The sequence below is a fragment of the Cyanistes caeruleus genome, chromosome 1, assembly GCF_971803275.1.
Source record: "Cyanistes caeruleus chromosome 1, bCyaCae1.hap1.1, whole genome shotgun sequence".
Classification (NCBI taxonomy): domain Eukaryota; kingdom Metazoa; phylum Chordata; class Aves; order Passeriformes; family Paridae; genus Cyanistes; species Cyanistes caeruleus.
The window spans coordinates 143,757,029-143,778,427 of record NC_141701.1 but is presented as its reverse complement, the minus strand read 5'-3'; the positions used below and the strand labels follow the sequence as shown (position 1 = coordinate 143,778,427).

The window sequence follows — 21,399 nt, the reverse complement described above, 5'->3', positions numbered from 1 at the left end:
AAGAGAATAGGTTTAGGTTAGATGTTAGGAGGAGATTCTTTACTGAGACCCTGGCACAGGGTGCCCAGAGAGCTCTGTTCAAATTTATTCACTGATTTTCTACTTGGGAAATTACCTCATTCTCATTTTTAATAGTTAAGCATTTATATTTTGTACACATAATGTGAGCTAAGAAATTTAAAAAAAAATAAGGCATGAAAATTAAATGATGGCATTTTTACATCTGAGCTTCCCAGGACTGGGCAGAACAGCACTGATGAAAAAGTACTGTCAGATAATAGACTGTGCTATGATTCAGTATGCTGCATTCCCAGGAATCCTGATCTTTGGCTTTCTTGTTCTCACTCATTTCAAAAGTTTAAAATTCATTACTGTTTCATAATGACCTGAATGGTAATTACCCAAAAAGCATTGTGATATCCTAGAAGAACTGGCCGTATGTTATTGTGAGACACTACAGCATCTCAGGGTTTTAATGACTCCCACTGTTTATAAACCAAAGCACAGCCCCCAGCCCCATCCTTAGTTTGGGCATATTTAATGTGCAGTTCTATAGCCTGGAGTCAGCAGAATGACCTGAACCTGCTCACTGAGGGTTTGTGGAGCACCTGAACCAGCTGTCATTCCAAAGACCTGCCATGTAAGACCCAAACTCAGGATGCTAAGGCAGCACAGAGGAACAGAAAGAGGAATGAGAGCATCTGGGGATGTCTGGTCTGGGAAGCTAGGCCATGCCTGTTCAGCAAAGTGGAGTAATACAGATCTGAGGGAGTCCTTGTGGTGCTACTGGGGACTCCAGGCACACTCCCAAAACTGCCCATTACATCAGGATCAGAGTGAATCCTTGCTATTACTGTCATCAGTGCAGCAGATTGGCTGCTCACCAACATCAATTAGAAAATTTTCCTTCTGTCTTCCCCTAGAGGTAAAAATCCAGAGCTGATCCCCCCAAAAATGAGAGGAAAACATCTGGGAAAGCAAAGATCTTGGAGAGGGGAGGGATGGACACCGGGAAGGACTTTTGTGATCTACATCAGCAGGTGAGAATCACATTCTGTCACAATATGTTTCAATAGATTTTGAAAACACAAAAGCTAAGGGCCTCTGAAACAGAACAGATTATCATATTATCTCTGCACATATAACAGATAATAAAAATATACAAAGCTGAACATGCACATTTTAAAAAAAAATAGGCAGTATTTACTGCTCTCTGTGTCAAAGCCACATTAACTACTGCTTTTCTGTTATTTTTTTGTGGATGAATAGGAAGCATGAAGTATCATTTTCCTGTGGGAATATATACTATCCAAATTGAGTCAGTGAAGCAGTAATATTCCCATGATCCCAGAGATCAGGGATATGATCTCTATCACTTTCTAAGAATCACAAGAAAAGTGAAGAATTATAGATGGAAAGAAGATTTTATGTCTAGAAAATTCTAGGGACCATAAATAATTATGCACGAAGAGCTGGCAACAGAAAATTCTAGAATTATGTTTCTCTACGAGTTCTGGTGCTGAGACACAAAGACCAAATTGTGCCTACTGGATAATTTCACAGGAAAGGATTTTCCATGTGTATTATTCAGACAGGGGGTCAAGCTATGTTGTCAGAAACAAAACCTTTGGCTTTAAAATCAATGATGGACATTTATGGAGCTTATTTTTACAAGGGAAGAGTTATACAAGGGAAATAAAAAACAGAGATAAAAATTTTACATTTAACTTTTTTTCTAATGTCAGCAATGCCATACTTTGGTCATATTAACTGGCTTCAGTAGCAACAGATTTTCTGGATGTGTGTTTATAATTTCTCTTAGTTTTTAAAGCTGGTTGTAGAAATTAAGTAAGGAATATGCACAAATCTCTTTCCCTTGATAAAGCGCACTTTTAAGTAGAATAATGGTTTCAAAAAGGACAGTGAGATATACAGAGAAGGTCAAATCGGTGTTTCTTTTTGAATATATGTATTAAAATACAAGAACACACTGTTATTATTTTCTTAAAAGAGCTGCAAAGCCTCATGGAATATAAATGTTTAGCTTCTAAGAAACATCAAGATCTTCTAGTAACTGAGAATGATAAAACCGATCAAGCCGGTTTCATTGCTGTAGATATTGTGATTAATTTTTCCTATTTATTTCAAATTTAATTTTTAAATGCAATTAAAGTGTTTCCACCTGGTAGGGGAAAAAATAATTAAGATCATAAAAATACAATTCTTTAATGACCTGCCTAGGAAAAACTTGAGGAATAAACCAAGACTTCTGCACAACCCAGCTTCAGGGTCCTAACCCAAATGCCATCCTGAGGAAAGCAATCATTACATGCAAAGCAGTATCATTTATCACATTTGTAAAGGTGGAGAAATACTATCAAGCATTTGCAATTAACCCAACCCTTCAGCACGTTAAATGGGTCAGACTAATCATATCCCACAGCAATTTTACACTATGAACACAAGACCCATTTTTTTCCCAGCACCTGAACAGAATAGCAGCTACCTCCAGTGAAATGCAGAGCCATGCATGCAGGATCCAACCTGATTAACACGTTGTGAACAGATTTACAGCCTATACAATTTTACATAGACAGTCTGGAATTGAGAGCTAACATATGACAAAACATGAACTATCCTGGAAATGCGTAATACAACAATGCCAGAAGTTGGCTCACAAGCTAAGAGAGCTGCCATGAGCTGTCTGTGATGTAGTATTTGTATGAATAATTTCAAGTACAAGCCTTCTGATAAATCACAAAACAGGACAGGTTGCTCTGCATTCGGTGTCCAAGCATGGCTTCAGACTAGTTTGACTTGATTTTGAAGCTTGAAAGACTGCAATAAGCAGTGGAAAGAGAGGAACTTTCAAACTAGGATTTTTCTTAGTGTGTTTAAGTCCAACTACTCAATCCATATTTGAGATATTGTATGCCAGCTTGGCTATTTAAACTGCTGAGCAGGCAGCAGCTCACATTTAGATTTACTGGAGGTGGTAAGAACTACATGTTCTGGAAAGTCAGGCTTTGGGTTTCCTCATGAGACACAGGAGACTAAACACTGTGTAAATGTTTTGATTGTAGGATCTAGGCCCTCATTTTACAGCAAATACTGCCAAACAAATGGGAGAATTGGCATGCTTTTAAACAAAAAAAAAGTTTCCCAAATGTGAAAAACTAGAATTTCAGAAAATAGAAAGAGTCCAAAGGCAAGACTTCTCTGATAAGAGAGCTCACACTGATGTATCCCAACTACAACAGAGGCTCTTTATAACTATGGCAAAAGTAGACTGCAAATGAAAATAACATCCCATAGATCATTTTTAAAAAATAAGATTACTTTAGAATTTTAGAGTTAAAATTAATAAAACACTTCAAAGCAATTACACTGAGAAATAAAAAATCTTACATAAATGTTCCAGTGGTAGAATAGCAATTTTTTGAAAGAGAAGAGAGTAAACAAAGTAAATCACCAATTTGATTGGTTTCCCAGAATAATAAAATACTGAAGCAGCACAGTAGAGGATTTGCTAGACAATTTTCTACACTGAAAGTGTCAATTCATTCCAAAGCTTAGCACTGATGGATAATATGGATTGGTATGGATTGCAGCACTGCAACCATCTGAAAGGTCACTTGACAAACACAGCAGGAGTAACCTACTGTTCTTGCCATTGACAATCAGACTGCCATTTTGACAAGTCTTTAAAGTATCAAAAATCTTTACTTCAGGTATTCGATGGAAATGTTTATCTTTGGTTTGTGGCATGATTAAATGCTGGCATCTTCTCAGCATTTCATGGAGTTCACTGCAGCAGTGCTAATACCTCCTTGGATCCTATTTGCAAAACCTCAGAAGCTGATAGGGAATAGGTCTCCCCATAAATGTCAGCTATGAGCTATGAGTCTGCACTGAGCAGAATCATAGGATCATAGAATCATTTAGGTTGGAAAAGACCCCTAAGATCGTTGAGTCCCACTGTTAACCCACTGCCAAGTCCATCACTAAATTGTGTCCCAAAGTGACACATGTACATGCCTTTTAAATATCTCCAGGGATTGTGACTTCCCAGGGCAGCCTGTTTCAAAGCCTGAGAACCCTCTCTGTGAAGTTTTTCCTAATATACAATTTGAACATCCCCTTGTGCAAGCTGAGGCTTTTCTCTCTACAGTCTTCCTGCCCTCCAGAAGATGAACACTCCTTCCTAACTTGGTTTCTACCTGAAAACTGACTGAGGACACACTTGACTCCTTCATCCAGATCATCAGCAAAGATATTAAACAGAACTGGCTTCAGTACCAAGTACTGGGGTATACCACTTATGACTGGCCAGAGTTACAACCATGGATGTAATTCCATCCCCCAACACTCTCTACCTCTGGCCATCCAGCCAATTAAATACCATTAAAAATTGTAAAGAAGGTAGATTATATTTGTATATATGGACTCCTCTAGAACCAATAATCTTTGGACAAATTACCTTCTTCATTGAATACTTACAGACATAATTCAGGGAAAAACCATCATTGGGAGACTAGCTAGGAAGAAAACCGATTAAGATGATACTGTGAAGAATGTCCATGTTGTGAACACTGAAATTCAGAATGTCTCCCATTTCACAGAGTTCTGACAGTTCTAAACTTTACCATTTATGAGCCAAATAAGTCTGGACAGTCAAAGAAGATTGTGTCATTAAGATACTCTTTGGAATAAAGGAGTCTTCCAGACTGATATGAGTTAAAAGAGCTGGGGGATGTAGGGAAGTAGTTCTGAGCTGGGGAAAAACTGTCTTCTTCACATAGCATTCCTAGGCAGGAACAAAGAAGTGCAGTTAAAGGGTATTCCACCATTTTCTGGTCTCTTTCTAATGTGCAGCCACATGCATTTCAATGCAACACACTATAGTAAAAACAAGAATCCTCCACAATCCTATTGCCTTCAATCCTAGTAATAAGTTTTTAGACAGACAAAAGAATCAACACATGCTAAAGAAATTTCTGCCTCAGTTTCTCTGTGATGCTGGGCAGTGATTTGTAAGCTCATCCTAGAATTTCCCAATTTCTCACAGGAGTCAGGATTGCTAATCAAATATAACATAGTTCTACAAAGGGGAAAAAGATGTAGAAGTGCCTACATGGTTCTAAAATCCCAAATGCTGTAATGAACTGTGTATTATTAGGGGGCTAAAGTTACCTTTTTGAAAGTATAGTATTAAATGTCAAATTCATTAGTGGCATGACCTGAAATCATTAGGTCTTTCTATCTAAACTAGCTGCATATGTGATGTTTGGATTCCTATAAGTGTTATTTTCAGATCAAAATGAAATCACAGAGAAAATACTGCACTTTATTATTGTATGTCGTTTTTTTGAAAGAATGACTCAGGCATTGATATTTAGACTACTTTCAAGTCAAATATTTAAAGCTCACATCCTAACCATAAGCACACTTACTGACATATTGGAAGGTCACTAGAACATGAGAAGATAGAGAGAGGTGTAAGCAAAAGACCTACAAATTTAATGTCTTCCGTAAGGGAGGAAAGGCAACTGTAAGAAAACGGAACTGTTTGCTTGTATTTTCATCAAAGTACTGAACAGGTTCCAAACAGTTTCAGATTTATTAAAAATCAGGCCTGTGGCATTTTCCTCTTGTACATTCATATTTCATTAGGTGCAATGACTTTATCTTTTCCCCAGTTAAAAATGCCATTCAAATTGGCTGTTGTACTTACTCTTTCACTGTCACAATATAGCCATAGTCTTTCTCCTCAGAAGACTTCACTTCAAGTTGTAAGCCTTGTCCTGTGCTTTTCTGAGGTTTTTCATAGGAATTTCCTTCCTGCATTAAAGCATTCTTAATCCAGTAGCTGGTCTGGCTCGGGTCTTTGGAGTCAGATTCACTGTTCTTTGCAGTTGTCAGCTCCCTTGAGAAAGTCTCACTTTTTACATTTTCCACACCAGCATTTGTTTCTTCTGAGGACAGCGGATCAGTTTCTTCAGATTTCTTAGTTTCTGTCTTTGTAGGTTCTTCAGGAAAAAGGTCTTTATGCATATTTTCAGCTAATGCATTCTCATTCAAGAATCTAATTAGTTTTGCAGTGTTCTCCTGTATTAAAAGAATAATATTATTTTTAAAACTAAACACAGGAAGGTTATACTCACCAAATCTGGATATAATTTTTCAAGCTCTTATTGATATGGTAGAGTCTACTCATACAACTGTTGCATGATCATTTTCTTAACTTCTATAAACTGCTAGACTATGTTAAGAACATGCTGTTTATTCAGTAACAATAATAGAGCACTAAATTATGCCACTATATTTTCCCAGTTGTTTCCGTGTGTCTGTGTGTCTAATATTGATGAAAATTAAAGCTTGTTATCATGTAAGTTAATGAAAAGGAGAAAAAAAAAATGTCCATCAATATGCCTGTGTTGGGCCTGGAAACTTTTGTCCCTCTTGGGTCTCACAAGTTATAACAGTGGAAAAGGAACAGATATTGTATGACCAATTCTGTTTCCCTCCTTCATCTCTAGCATTGGTGACAATTGTATGTGAGTGATCCAACAAGCTAAACATAAGATCACAGAAAACCAAAATCTGTCTAATAAATCAACAATAAGCAAATGAGCCAAAGTCAAAACAGGTGCTTGAAAAAGTTCATTAGCTAGTTTCATTACATAACTTTATTGCAGCCAAGCATTTGGGAGGAAATGATGGCTAATGGGCACTTTGTGCTCTGTGTCACAATAAATTCTATTCAAACATTCCCTATGCAAACTGTCACAAGGAAATTTATACATGGGATCCTCTGTAAGTCTGTTGTGACTGCAGTACTTCATTCCTTAAAGATTTTCCTGTGGGTGTTCAAAGCTCCTGCTACACTGTCCATGTGTGCTTTCCTTGCTGAAGAGATTTTATTGTGAACACAAGAGGATTTGCCCCTTTATGAGTCTTGTAGTATTAGCTTTTGATAGAGTACATAGTAGGAAAAGTTTGACACAGTTTTTAAAATATTCCTTTGACATTTTTCTGCTCCATGAAACTGAGAAAAAGATGAATATACCTCAAAAATGGCTAAATATTGGACAGCAGACCATAGGATATGATTCAAAGCTCAGGAGGAAAATTGTAAAAGTAGTCTGGATTAAAATGATAATTTTGATGTTACTAGCTAAGGTACAAAATGTAATGCCTAGAGCTTTTGAAATTCCTCTGATGTTCCCCAGAACTATGAGCCAAAGGACAAGGGGGAAAGAATTCTCAAAAGCTCAAAATTTACTGATTTGAGGAAAAGCTTGAATTTGTTTGAACATTGTGAATCTATTATTAATTCTGTCTATTTAAAAATTAGAGAAAGGGTAAAAAACAGACTTGATTTTACTTTTTGAACATCAAAACTGATTTTGGTTAAGGTTTCAATAAATGCTCATTTAATATTTAAATGCATCAACAACAACGTGTCTATGTGTGACATTGAATCACAGCCACACAAAACATAGAACAAGATATTATATTTCAGAAGTGTGAGTTTGTCTTTCACTGCACAGAAACCTGATATTCTGAGATGGAACACTTGTTTTGTTTAAACACTGGTACTCTACCTCTTTTTGAGTTCTCACGCTGGCTTCATGCATTCCATTGTCTGTAGGAGATGAAAAGCACAAATATATAGTTATGAAGGGCAAATATCATATACAAAACACAGACTTCTCATAGGCTGCTTTTTAGCAGTGGCCTTTTTATGTAATTTAAACATTGAGACATCAAAGCTGAAAGGGCAGAGTAAGGAGCAGTGTATAATTTGTTATTGTTATTCTAACCCCACTTTGATAGCAAATTAATGCAAGATCAATAGACAGAGTACTTCAAGAGCCAATGTAATAGTGTTATTTTGCTAACTAAGTGTCAAATCATCATATCAGTTTACCAATATCTGAGAAAAAAAAACAGAATAAAATGGCTCTCGCTTGCAGCATGGGCATTTACAGTAATAGGAAAGGAAACAGATTTTCTTCGTACATATTTTAGTTCAAGAAAATGACATATTTCAATAGATATGATTCACCAAAATAATGTTACAGTTTAGCTACAGTGATAAAATTCAGTCACATCCTTAACCTCAGTCAAGCAACACTGTCTTTTTTGCTTTATGAACTGAATGTCACTCATCTTTCTCAGCATGATTCAAGATAAATCCTCAAGTTTGACGCTTTTAATCGACAACAAAATCTGGTAATCAGAATTACCAGAATATCCCTAACTAGTAAGGATTTCAGTATATCACCATGAAAACAGATAGTTAAAAACATTTTTTATGACTTACAGTATACATTCATGTTGTACTAGATAATATAATATTCCTAAAATAGAAAATGGATGAACAGTAACTTATTTTCCACTGTGGTATTCACTCATTAATGACATTTACTGTGGCTCCTGAATCTGCATCACCAGGAAAGTATGTGTGCAGACAGAAACAAATAACCTTAGATGAAAAGGGAAGGAGCAGGTTTGTACCTGTACTTGTCACAGATTTTCTTCTGCAAGTAACTGTGGCATGTTAAAAAATTATCTGTAAAAAATATTTTTTCTCTGCGTATTTTGAAATACATCTTGTAATAAAGTAATTTCCCTTATCATTTTGCTTAAACATCTCATTTTCAAGAATAGAAAATTAGACCACACAGCAATTCTTATTTCAATATAATTGGGTTTATCTTGTTTGTGAAGCTTGAACATCAAGTGTTCATAAACAGATTTTCTTTTGGTAAATTAAGAACATGCTGTAAAAAGAAAACAACAATCTAAAAATTCCACATCTTTTTGGGAAATACAGAAGCTTTCCCTCCCATCTTCTTTAAAGCTAATTTTTAGAATTCTAGCATTAAGGTGAAGCAATAGAGGAAAATTATGGTAGCTGTCTTTTGCTGTACTTAACTTTTAAAATTAATACCTGGTATATTAACACTGTTTTCCATTAATCCAGTCTGAAGCTCTGCCCTTCCTTGAGCATCTCCTTTGTTCATTTGTGCTTCTGTTTTGTCTTCTTTAGTTTTTCCAGCATTTCTTTCTGTTTCTTCCTGAATGTCAACATTTTGAATTGCAGTGGCGATAGTATCAGCGATTTCATCCAGTTCTGTTGAGCTGAGATTCTCCACATTCACTTGGTGTTTCTCTAGGTCCTTCAATACATTTTTAATGAGTGCCTCTGGATCACAAAACAACATAAGCACATGATTTAGCTGCGTGCACATGAAACACATGTGCTTATATCTTTAATTTTTCCTAAAAGATAGCTTTCTTTCCATGAAGTGTATCTGCTTTTTAAAGGGAGGCACACTCATTCATGCTGCATTCCTTACAGAAAGCACAGTATTCTTAATGGATGTTAAAGTTTATGATGAGGTGAATATGTGCCAGGACAGGGGTATATATGCTATTAGATAACCCAGCAAGTTCTTCTAGACAGAGGGCATGAAATTATCACTTTTTTTTTACCAGAAGCACATCCTTTCCTAGTCTAAATTGACTCAAAATACTGAAGACAAGTAGCCTAACTTTTAAAGTAGCCTAACTTTTTTTTAGCTGAAGAACAGTACAAACAACATTACTGTTTCCTAGAGATCAGTTTTCTTTGGTGATTTGCTTTCACAAGCAGCTATACAGAGTCCTGGGAAAAAATGAGAGTCAGATATTTTGTCTTTCAATCAAAAAGCTCCTCATTGATTAGAAGGGGATATAAATCTATGTCCATTATATATATATGGATATGTAAAGGACAAAATTTCTAAATTGTATTAATTTCTTTTGGAACATATATAATTTTAAATATATATTTACAGATATATATGATACAGATAGATATACACAATATAGATAGATACATATATATTTAAATATAGATATAAACTTATAGATATAGAACTTGTTTTGGTTTGCCAGCTATGAATGTTTTACCAGTCACATTGAGAAATAAACAACAAAACAAAATAGCAAAACACCTTTGATGTGATAAAAGTTTTGAAGATAAGGAAATTCAAGGACAATGGATATTAAAGGTGAGTCAGAAGATGGACCATAACAACTCCCCAGGAAAGGCACTTTTCTGACTGCATATATTGAATCTCTACTTCTTTGTCAGTCTGTAGAACTCTGTAAAACTCAGCATTATGTCTCTTGGAGTGTAAGACACTAAATGTGGTGTTTACTGTAGCACACTAAAACCATTTCCAATCATGCCTCTGTTCTGCTTATTCATTTTTATAAGAAATTTAACATAATTATACATATGCATGCAAGAAAGAAAACTCTTTCACATCGTATTGTGTAGGAAGAGGATAATAAGGACTGCTTTTAAATCTCTATTGAATGTATGAATTTACATATGAGCAGTCTGAAGACCTCATCCAACCTCTTTTCTCAACACTAACACTGCCCAGATTAAGCCCAGTAGTTGGACATGTTCATCATCTGTGAGCAAGGCTTTTGGACCATGCTGTCAGCTTTCAGGCTCACATAAAAGTGAATTTAAAAGTAGGAAAAAAGGGGAAAACAATGCCATAAGAAGGGCTAAAAATAAGGATTTTTCTTTTTCCTCACAACAAAAGAGGAAGAAGTACATAGAGACTAGGAAATAAATAAAACTAGTTAACAGACTTCTGCTTCAGGGAAGAGGCAGTGGAACATCTGTGATTTTGCAGGGAAACAAGCATCAAAGATTATTTTTCATTGGGAATAAGAGGCCAAGACCTTGGACACGTCTGTCCTTTCTTGGATCCCTCAGTTTTAACTGAAGAGCTCACCATCAGCATCTCATCATCAGCCTCCTAATTCCATCTCAAGGAAAAGACTAATTTCTCCTGACTTGACCAAAATTCACAGACCAAAATAATGCCATTTTCCCTTAACTAATTAGTCCATAAAAAGCAAAAGAACTTAAACAGTTTAAATGTGAGTCAGTTTAAATGGTTTACTGTGAGTCTGAGAGGATGTTGACACATGGGGAAGGTGGTTCTTTTATTTTCCAGGTAAAAAGGAAACATCTTTCCAACAATCCACTATGATGTTATTACAAAATTCTACTAATTCAATTATAAAATTCAGTAATAAAAAATACAAGCTAATCTTGCAAAATGTGAATTTTTGAAATTTCCTTTAAAAAACCACAGTTTTAAGTACACTTAATTGTGATTATCAATAAAAATAGGTTATATCTGTGATGTCACTTCAAACTGACAGCCAACAAAGAGTTTGGTACCATACTGGAATAGCAGAGTGCTTTGTACAGGAAAGCAAGTGCTCAGAAATGTGAATCAAAGATGTAAACTCAATCTGTGCCAAACTCCCCGGGCCAAGATATGTGGAGGCAGCAAAATTAATACTGAAGTTTGATGGAAGCTTAGCAACACTTCAGAGAATACTTTGAAAAGTTTCCTTTCATTTTATGGTATCCATTCCCTGTTATGAATTTAATAATATAGTAAAAGCATGGTGACCAAATGTTTTTGTTTAGGAAGGTAATTTGCAAGAGCAAATTAATCCAAACTGCAACAAAACTTTTTGATGCACATGATCAACCTGAGTTCAAGGCACATTTTCAAGAAGCAGAAGAGCTACCTGACAGAGAGGTGAGAGGATGTGCCATATAGCAGAAATGCAGAAAACTAAACTAGAGGAAGAAAATGTTACTGTTGCATTGCCACAGGAGCCTTGTGTCTGCTTAGGTATCATTTCTGATCTTATCTTTTATAGAACTATTGGACAATATCTTGACAGGAAAGCCTAAATTATTGAAGCAGAGCTAATAAAGTCAGCAATGGAAAGACAGAATATATGTCAGATCCAAATCAAAACTAAAACTTTACAAATAAAACATCATTTGAAGACAAATCTTAAAAGAGAATTATATTTCAGGACATATATAATTAAAAGAGTTATATTAATGCAACACAACTAGATTTTTGTTTATTTCATTTGATTCTCAGCCAGCTGTCAAGACCAACTACTGAGTTCCTCAACAACATGTAGGCAATGTAGTCTTGTCATTTCCATTCCATTTTTTCCAAACTAACTTTTTCTCTTTACCTATATTCTTAGCCCAGTCTTATCTCTCCAGTCCATCTTCAGACTAATCTTTAATATCCACTGTCAACAAAACAGGAGTCTTAATCTCAAACAAATGGGAACAGGGGAACAGGACAAGGAAAAACAGGAAAAAGGAATGGCCACAGACCCTATTCCAGATAATACTGACAGGCTCACTGCAGGTTCTTCTGTTTCACTAGAACCTCAACATTATATAGAGGAGCCTCCTGCTCCTCTAATACTGGCATTCCTGGCCTGCTCATTGCCACCAGGGCACAGTTCATCAAACAGACTCCTAAATACTGCATTGATGTGAGTAAAACTTTGGCATTATATCTACTTTTACTGAACAACTACAAAGTAACTTAAAATGTCAAGGACCAAAGGCAATAACCAAAGGTGGTAAGGTAAGTATGAGGAACGTCATGTTTTTAGTACCCCAGGAGTGACAGTCACCAAGGTGTCTGTAACAGCCTGGTAAAAGGCAGGTCTACATAAAAAGTGTTGCTAACTTCACATGGCTACTGATACGATATTAATCCTTGTCCATGGTAAATATGGATATTTACACATCTTGTTATGGCACTTGTCCATGTTTGCAATAATTTGTAAATTACTGGATAACACTGATAAACAGACAAATATCACTGCATCTGTTTACAAACACCTTTGGGTAATATGATGAATTTATTAAAGTCAGAAAATATTCTTGGAGATAAACCAAAAAGCAGATGGATACTGCAATGGCACAGCACTTAAGCAGCACATGTACTTGAACATACATTTACCTGTGCACAGCTTTTATAGTCTCCCATGGACTCCCTACTAAGTAGACTCAGCAATGCTCAGTCATGTTTCACAGGGCTTGTACTGCAAACCAGATTTCTCCCTTAGCTCCAGCTTTCCAACTGATGAATGTAAACTGCCTTTTATAGTTACCCTGGAACCATAATGGCAGAAAAGGCATATATGTCCTAGAAGACGTAATTTTTAATATAAGCTCCACCAGTAGAATTCTCTAGGAGGCAACAATAGCACCTTATCCAGGGAAGGCAGTTTTTTATTTTACGGAATATAAATGATGCCTCATACTCTGCTGGCACAAGATCCAAAGCCAGCTTGCCTGAAAACCACATGGTATGGGAGCAGTAACTTTGTTAGAAATTCCACAGAGTGGTCTGTCTTCTTCAACTCCATCACCCTACTGACCACCTGTTAGCTGATTCAGCAGCTGAACACCACATGCAATGGTGGTCCCAGCTTTGTCAGAAAGAGGATGTATATAAATTTTTTTTTTCCATAAACATGGAAATTTGCTATTTTTTTAAGACATATGAATTACTAATTCTGTGACCTTTTCAAAGGAACAGAGAGACGTATTCTGTAATATTTAACACACAAAAAATCAGTAGACTAGAACAAGCCACATCAAACTGAGCCAAATTCTAAATACGGCTGGTGCAGAGGAGAGATTAACAATTCCAGTGTTGCACAGTGACTACAAAGGCAGTACCCACGCACATCATGCTACTCCTAGAGGTAACAACTTCCAAATCTGATAGAAAAATAACTCCACATTTCCTTCTTTTGTATTTGTCCCTCAGGGTGCCTTTTTAGCAAATTTACCTGCCACTGTTTTGCAGCAATTCTCAGTACTAATCTGCTGAGTACCTTCTGGATTGTTCTCCCAGTCCAGTGCCTTTGTCTAATCCTCTATCAGATGGATCAGAGACTTGAGCACCCCATGCCTTCCAGTTTTTTTACAGTTCTGTCGTTCACAGAGTGCAAGAGAAAAACAACCCACAAGCCTTCAACAATCCATAAGCACAAGAGAGATTGGAGAAAGGTTAAAAGCAGAAAGAGGTTGTGTGGTCAGCCTGGGAAATCTGAACCTAAACCACTTTCATTCCAATGGACAAGATTTTAAGCAATGAATATGTTGGGGTTTGTCCTCACCACTTTCTTGTGAGATTATTAAGTGGCTCAAAAATACAAAGGAAACAACATTATTTCCTACTCAAACAATTCATAATGCCTTGTCTATGCAACATTTAAAAGCAAATGCAATAGCACAAGTTCCTGCAGGGCATATTATGTATGAGAAGTCAAAGTAGTACAACCCAATGAATTGTGAAACATGTTATTCCCTGTAAGTGTTAAGCATTTTTTTCCCAGTTGGCTCCTACCAGGAAAGGTGAAGTGGAACAGCTGGAGGATAATGAAACCAGCATGTGCCTAGTTTGTTTTGAGTCTAGCAACAAAATTGTCTAACCTGTGCAAGAGTCTTACAGTGCCACCTGGATTTGATTTTACATTATAGTTCATTCCTTGAAACCTATTATCTCTGGGCACCATACCAAGAATGCTTTCACTCCTGAGCATCCTTTAGACTGCAAGCATTATCCTTCCTCTGCTGAAACTCTGACATTACTGTCTGTTTGTGTGTGTTCTTGCTTTGGAGGATATTTACAAAAAAAACAACAAAACAAATCAAACAACACTACACTTTATGGATGATAAAAAGGAGCCTCTTACATATCACCAAAATCCATTGGGATAGTGGTGACTGCAGTGTAACAGATACAAGTGCTTGATAATGGCTGGGGATCAACTCTTTCATTTTCCAGGCATCTAAACCACTGGAATAACATTGACAGATTAGTTTAAAGAAACAAGAAAATGAATCAGAGTTATAAAGTCTACATGATCTCCAAGACTCATCTTACAAAGCAGCGCTTTAAGTGTATCACAGCATGGGGATGTTACCCTCCATTTTCATTCAAATATTTGTTGAACTACCACATTCAGAATAAAATGCAATCCAATCATTGTTAAACAGCATTATAAAAAAAAAAAAAAATTAAAATCCAGGAAATGGGTTCTCTGTTACAGAATGTCCAGATGCAACCCCACTTTCTTGTGCACCTGTCCATGGAACTGACAGACTCTTCCCTTCTCTGTGTTCTGCAGCAGAATTCATCCAACAGTTAATTTCTGTGCTTAACTTTGAATTTTACCCGTGATCCTTGAATTTCTAGTTAAATGAAGAGATGTGGAACAAAACCAGGCATTTCTGCATTATCTATATATATAGTGTGGGATGACTGCATAAAAACAGATTTGGTAGTGAAGATATACCCATAATTATGCGTTGTTTGTAAAATGCTTTGAAAATATAATAAATTACATAAATGCTATGTCTTACTAAATGCCATATATTTCTGCACACATATGGAAGGTGGGCTGAAGAAGGTGGGTAGATGTTTGCAGGGAAAGAGTAGCTGGAATGGTGAACATTATTACTGTGTTATGGCAGATATAAATATGCCAATACTAGGAGATATATTAAATGTCTAATTTTATTTTCTTTTTCTCAAAAATGCTCAGTGAGCAAAAGGGAAACTTCAGGTAAGCAAAAAAAAAAGTAAATATCAGCTTTACCATCCACAATGCTCAGAGGGTCCTTAGGATCATCCTGGGAAGGAGATTTATGACCCAGCATCTCAGGGGTTGGCCTCAGCACTCCAGGCACAGGCCTCGGCTGGAACAGCTTCCTCGTTTTGAAATCTTCCACTTTTCCTTTGGCTAAAGTTCCATCAAAAGGACTGACTTGTGTAGAGTACAGTCTCTCAGCATAAACCTGGGACCCTTTAGTCCTGCTGTGAGGGCTTTTCTCGCTGCTCTGTGCAGACAGGTTCTGGGTGATGTAGGAGTGCAGTGAGGCCATCAGGCTCTTCTGGCTGAGCCCTGTTCCCGACTCCGGCGAGAGCTGGGCTGGCTGCAGCTGGCTGAGCGTCCTCCCACGGGCATCCTCAGGGAATTCCTGGAGGGATTTGGATGCATGGGCCAAAGGAGGTGATAGCTCTTTGAGGTTCTGCCTCATGTAGTACCTCATAGGGTCATTGTAGATGTAGCTCTAGAGAGAGCAGAAGATGGATAAAAGGGGTCAGAATTGCTTGGTAATTATTGTTGTGCCAGGACCTGAGGCATAACCCTTAGTGTTCACCAGGAAAACAATAATTGGAACCAGTCATGCAAATGTAAACTGAAAACCTCAAACTGCTAAGTGTGCTTCAAAGAGGCACTACTACATAAGCAAAGATACAGTTTATCAAATTATTAAAAAGGAAGAGAAAGAGATTAGAGAGAGAATAACACAAGTCACTGTCAACTATGTGTGCACCATTTGTATTCAGTTAGACAAAGGAAATTTAGTAAATCCATTTTGCCTTTGGTTTTTACTTAACCTGTAAGAATAACTGTTTTTCAGATTACTTACCAAAAATTAGCATGTCAATTTAAAAATGTAATTTTTAAAGGAACACCAAGTAAAGCAATTTTTTGCATACATTAAATACTTTGTTCTATATTAAATGAAATATTTTTTCCACTAAATTAAATCTCTAATAAATATATCATCTGACACTGTGAAATGAAAGTATAAATAAAGTTTAAATTGTTTTTTAATTAAACTATTATTTTCAGGAAAAACACCACAGCAAATTAAACAACAATGTTAAAAACATGTCAATCAAGCTCAGACCACATTTTTACTAAAAAAATTCTGGGAATATAAAGTGGAAAGGTGGGCTTGCAGTACAGTTTTCTATTTGCAGTTTCTATTTCCATGGACACACCAGATGGACATTCTTTTTACTATGTTTTAATCCTAGAGACATTTTTGCTTTGATCACAACCTGAAGGCAGGCCTTTTCATTTTTTTAGCAAACCAGTTCCATCCCCCTAAATAATTTCAAAAATCATTTTCCCTCAGTTCTTGCTAAATACTACTTTGAACTGAGAGGTTTACTTATATCCAGAAACATTCCAATTATATTCTTTGTTTATAATTCCCTCAGGACACCTTGCTGAAGTTACATCCCATACTCTATGTGTGTTGTGGGATGGGTCCTGCTTCTCAGCTGCGCTTTCTTGGTTAAACTGTCACACAAACAACATCACAATGTGGCAGCCTTAGGACAGGGACTATTTCAGCTCTCACTGCTATAAATTATAGTGAATCACTGGTGTCCCTGTGCACTGATGACACAATGATTTAGGACAGATGGAGCTGCAAAAGCTACAGAGCGAGTGACGAGGCTGCACACTCCGGAGGAGAGCAATTAGAAGGATACAGACAGAAAAATCATTATTTATGTATTTGCTAATGTACTTTGTAAAAACAAAATAAGTAAGATTGATATACTCCTCCAGAGACGAAGAATTACTTTTAGATATCATATTGTCAGTTTCTGGACAATAATTTTGCTCTCCATATGAACAATTTTATTTATTTTGATGATAGCCAGTGTATTTTACAGTACATATTAATATATTTTACAATACATATTCAAACCTTCTTCTCAAGAGGGTTTTCTTCTCCTTAAGAAATTATTTAATAGGTTCATTCCTATTTTATTACAGAGACAAAAGGCACTTTGGCCACTTTGGCTTGTGACCTACCAATGCAAGGCTTTGGATTTCTGCAGTTGGTCTTTAACATAGAAATAAATGCGCTTTGTGAAATCCAAGAAATTGGGCTGCAGTGAAGCAGTGTCAAAAAGCACAGAGCTAGAGATCAAGCAGCTTTGTGTATGAAATATTTCAGTGTCCCCTGGGAACTGTATCAAACAGCAGCAGTGCAGCTCTGGTTCAGTGCTCCAGCTGCAGGGTAGGCATTGCTCTGATCAGCTCCAAGGGGGAGCCAGTTGTCAAAATGCAAGTTGAACGCTGCTCACATGCTTAATAGCAAAGCCTAAATGTGAAAAACTTACAGTCAGATGCATTTATCTCCCTCTTTAAATGGGTCTTTGCCTGGGGTAATTAACTCTCTAATGATACTCACTCCAGAGTGAGGAGGAACTGCAGAGGGTGACACAAAACAGCCCAGGACACCACGAGCAGTTCACTGACAATTCACATAAGCTGCCATCTGCCTTCCCCACTCCTGTTCTCTCTGCCTTGCAGCCTTCCAGAACCCCTCCTGGGATCAAGGGAAGGAAGAACAGGGAGCTGAGAAAGGGAGAAACGCAACAGGGGGAAAAGAACATTCCCCATTCAGCCATTGAAAGATAAGAAATCTCTCAATCCAACTTGGTAACTGCACCCTAATTTGGATCTATGTCCCATATCCACCTCTCTCTTTTGCTTCTTAAGCTTCACTAGTAAGTGTCAGAGGGAAAGAAACTGCTGGATACTCTCAAACCATGTGAAATAGTAGGGTTAGGAGATGTGGGCTGGCTTTTGACAAGTTTATTTAACAAGTCCAAGTACCCTTTAGCATTAATAGATCAGTGATTTTCTTTTCTTGCAGACAACGAGCACATCAACAAAGAAAAGACCACCAACCCACCGAGTGATCATACACAAACTGGATATGTGTGTGCCAGGCCTGGGCTCAGAGCTGCACCTCTGTCAGGAAGGGGCAGCCTCTCAGCAGCTTGACAGGTCACACTTCGGGCAGTAAGGGATGAAATATTAAAAGTTCTAATTAAAGCAGAGCACTGACAGCTCAGCTGTCTTCACTGAGATAGCAGCCCTTCTGATGTAGTTTACTCTGGCTTTAATTAAAGGGGTCTCACAGCTGTATGGCAATCCTCCACTTCCAGGAGAAAAAAAATCCTCTTCCTTGCTGCTCCCATCTCAAACAAAACACTAGAAGTATATGTGCCACCTGACATTTGCAAGATGAAATCCAAGTAAAACTGAAGCACAGATAAATACAATCCTAAACTATGCGTTTGCTTAAGTGGTATGGGGAAAAAGAAATCTAATTTTACAGAATTTTGTCCTTATTTTATAGGACAAAAATATCAGTAATATGTAATTTAGAATCCAGAGACCATTTACATCCCAAGTTATTAATAACAATTGCAGAGCACTGTGGTTATTTTATTTGAAGTGGGTTTTGCAAAACCCACTCCTGAACACGTACATTGCTAGTTTGATTAATGTCAAAGTTAAATGGCATAGACCATGGTTAGTGAAAATAATGTAAATTCCCTTATTGGTGCCTTTGGAGAATCTTCTAATATTAGGGAGAAGCAGAGGGAAACACGGAGCTAGAAATTTTTGAAAGAAAATACATTTCTGGATTGATTACACAGGACTCATATGAAGTGCCAGTAATAGAACAAAAAAAACCCACACCAAACAAACATTGAGTGAAATGTGCAAAAATAAAGAATGCACTAGTTACCATATAGATGGTTTATACTGAGTAGGGTTGAAATACAAGCCCCTGTTACTATCAGGAACATTTCCTTTTTTAATAGGTAAAATATTGTTCAATTATCTCATGTCACTGATACAAAGCCTTTGAAAAGTTGCCAAATGAATTGCCAAAGCCCTCAATTTAAAAAAAAAAATCTTATTTCTCCATCTGCACAGGATTTCCCTCTCCTTCACCACCTTTCAGATACGCTATCTCAATAATTCACACATTCAAAAAAAACACACTAACTAAATTTTCTGAAGATGGAATTGTTAGAGCAATGTCTTGTATGGTTTAGGTGTTTTCTGCGTGAAAATTCACAGAAGGGCACATTAAATTACACTGCAGACACACTATGCAAAAGTCTATGGACTGCATGTTTTATTAAAAATAAAAGCAAATTAGAAGAGGAGTGCAGGATTAGATACATAAAATACAATACTGTTCAATTTATCCACAGAAGGGTAAATTGACTTGAATGTTTTGCCCACGTGCAGAAAGAATGGAATCAAATGTAAATACTTCCTTTCTTGCACATACATTTGCTAAATCTTGAAGGCATATAGAGCTAACAAAAATCCCTTAGAAATGCATAAAGAAGGAATCTTCTGCCCTCAATTTCATATGTTTTTCTGTTTGATGCATTTGCAGATATTAACCCATTTGCTACAACCTAAATTTGGTTGAAGCATGATTCCACCTACAACTCTTAATTTATTGTGCCTATTTGAGATATTGACATCATGATCTCTGAAATTAGAAGATAAAACCACAACACTGGAAGGCCCATCTTATGCATGGTGGGATAAAATAACATTTTCCAAAGACTACCAGAAATGAAGTTACCTCATACCTTAACTCACTGTGTGAAGTGAAAGAAGTTGAGCTTTTTGTACCAGACAGTCTAGGTATTCTGTGATTCACACAGACCTGCCTCATGCAAACTCACTACATGGGAGACACATGTACTCATGTGAATGCCCAAAATAAACACCAGCACAAGTGGCACTGCCTGATTGCTGAATCAAAAGGTAGACTGTGAATTTGTACCATTTGATTTACCTTTAAATTGATAAAAATCCACCCAGCAATGAAACCTGAGGGCCAAACAGGTGGCATGGAGTGGATGACAGCATGAAAGTCCCTAGGATGGGGCTGAGCAGCCAGCACAGCTCTGTTCTCAGAGCATCACAGCTAAAGTAGCAAGTCCTAGGACAACAAAGCCTTAATTCTGTCAGCTGGGGAGCTGCTGTGCCCACACAGTGCTGTCCTGCAGGATATCTCAGCAGGCTTCCAGCCAGGTTCAAGTGGAAAGGGAGGAACTCCCTCAACAAGCTCTGCGTGCTGTAGATATGACCTTACATACTCTGCACCAAATTCAGTGTTAGCTTTAGCTGAAAATAAAACTACAGCCAATGAAAGCTTTCATTGTCTGAGTAGTAATAAAGCAAAAGCCTTTTCTACCAGCTGCTAATAACCCTTTCACTAACTATAATGAGATTATACCATGCAACAAACCCCAAGAACTTGGAAAACTAATCCAGAAACTGGAAAAGAGGCCAAACCAGTGTTTCCTGCAGTGATGGGACAGCATCAGGCCATGGCCTTTCACAGGTTTAAGATTCACAGGTTCAAGGCAACCAGCAACATTACACTTATCTCACCTGACCTACTATTTCATTAATAATTTTCTGTAACTATCTTCTATTTTCTTTCTGAAAAATACAGTAGCTTTGAAACCATTTAAGAACTACATCAGATAAGGTGGCAGAGATTGCTAATTAACATCCTGCAGTTTGGACTGTCAAAAACTTGGTCAAGCAAAAGGAGCTTTCAGAGCCTGCTTTGATTGAAACTACTCATGACTTTATTTCCTAATCCTTTTAGTGAAATCACAGTGAAGCAGGACTGTCCAGGTTCTGACTCTACAGCATTCAATAATCTCTACTGCTGTAATTTCAGTTGATTTCAGAAATTTGGCTTCCACTCTTAAGAAAAACAAGCTTCAAAAATGAAAGAAAAAAAAAAGAAAGAAAAAAAAAAAAAAGGACAATACACTGGCTTCTTTCATGTATAAGTTGCTATTTAATAAAATC

General features: G+C 37.0%; 1 protein-coding gene across 2 annotated transcripts in view; it reads right to left on the bottom strand.

Annotated features, from left to right (window-relative positions):
• PTPRN2 (protein tyrosine phosphatase receptor type N2) overlaps positions 1-21,399 on the bottom strand; it is a 635,529-nt gene that overhangs the window by 380,245 nt on the left and 233,885 nt on the right. For both annotated transcript variants that reach the window (XM_086865041.1, XM_086865050.1), the window contains 4 exons: positions 15,532-16,006; positions 8,960-9,214; positions 7,608-7,648; positions 5,735-6,108 (listed from right to left, as the gene is read on the bottom strand). In XM_086865041.1, coding sequence (XP_086721167.1) covers positions 5,735-6,108; positions 7,608-7,648; positions 8,960-9,214; positions 15,532-16,006 — 1,145 coding nt within the window. The remainder of the gene's footprint in view (positions 1-5,734; positions 6,109-7,607; positions 7,649-8,959; positions 9,215-15,531; positions 16,007-21,399) is intronic.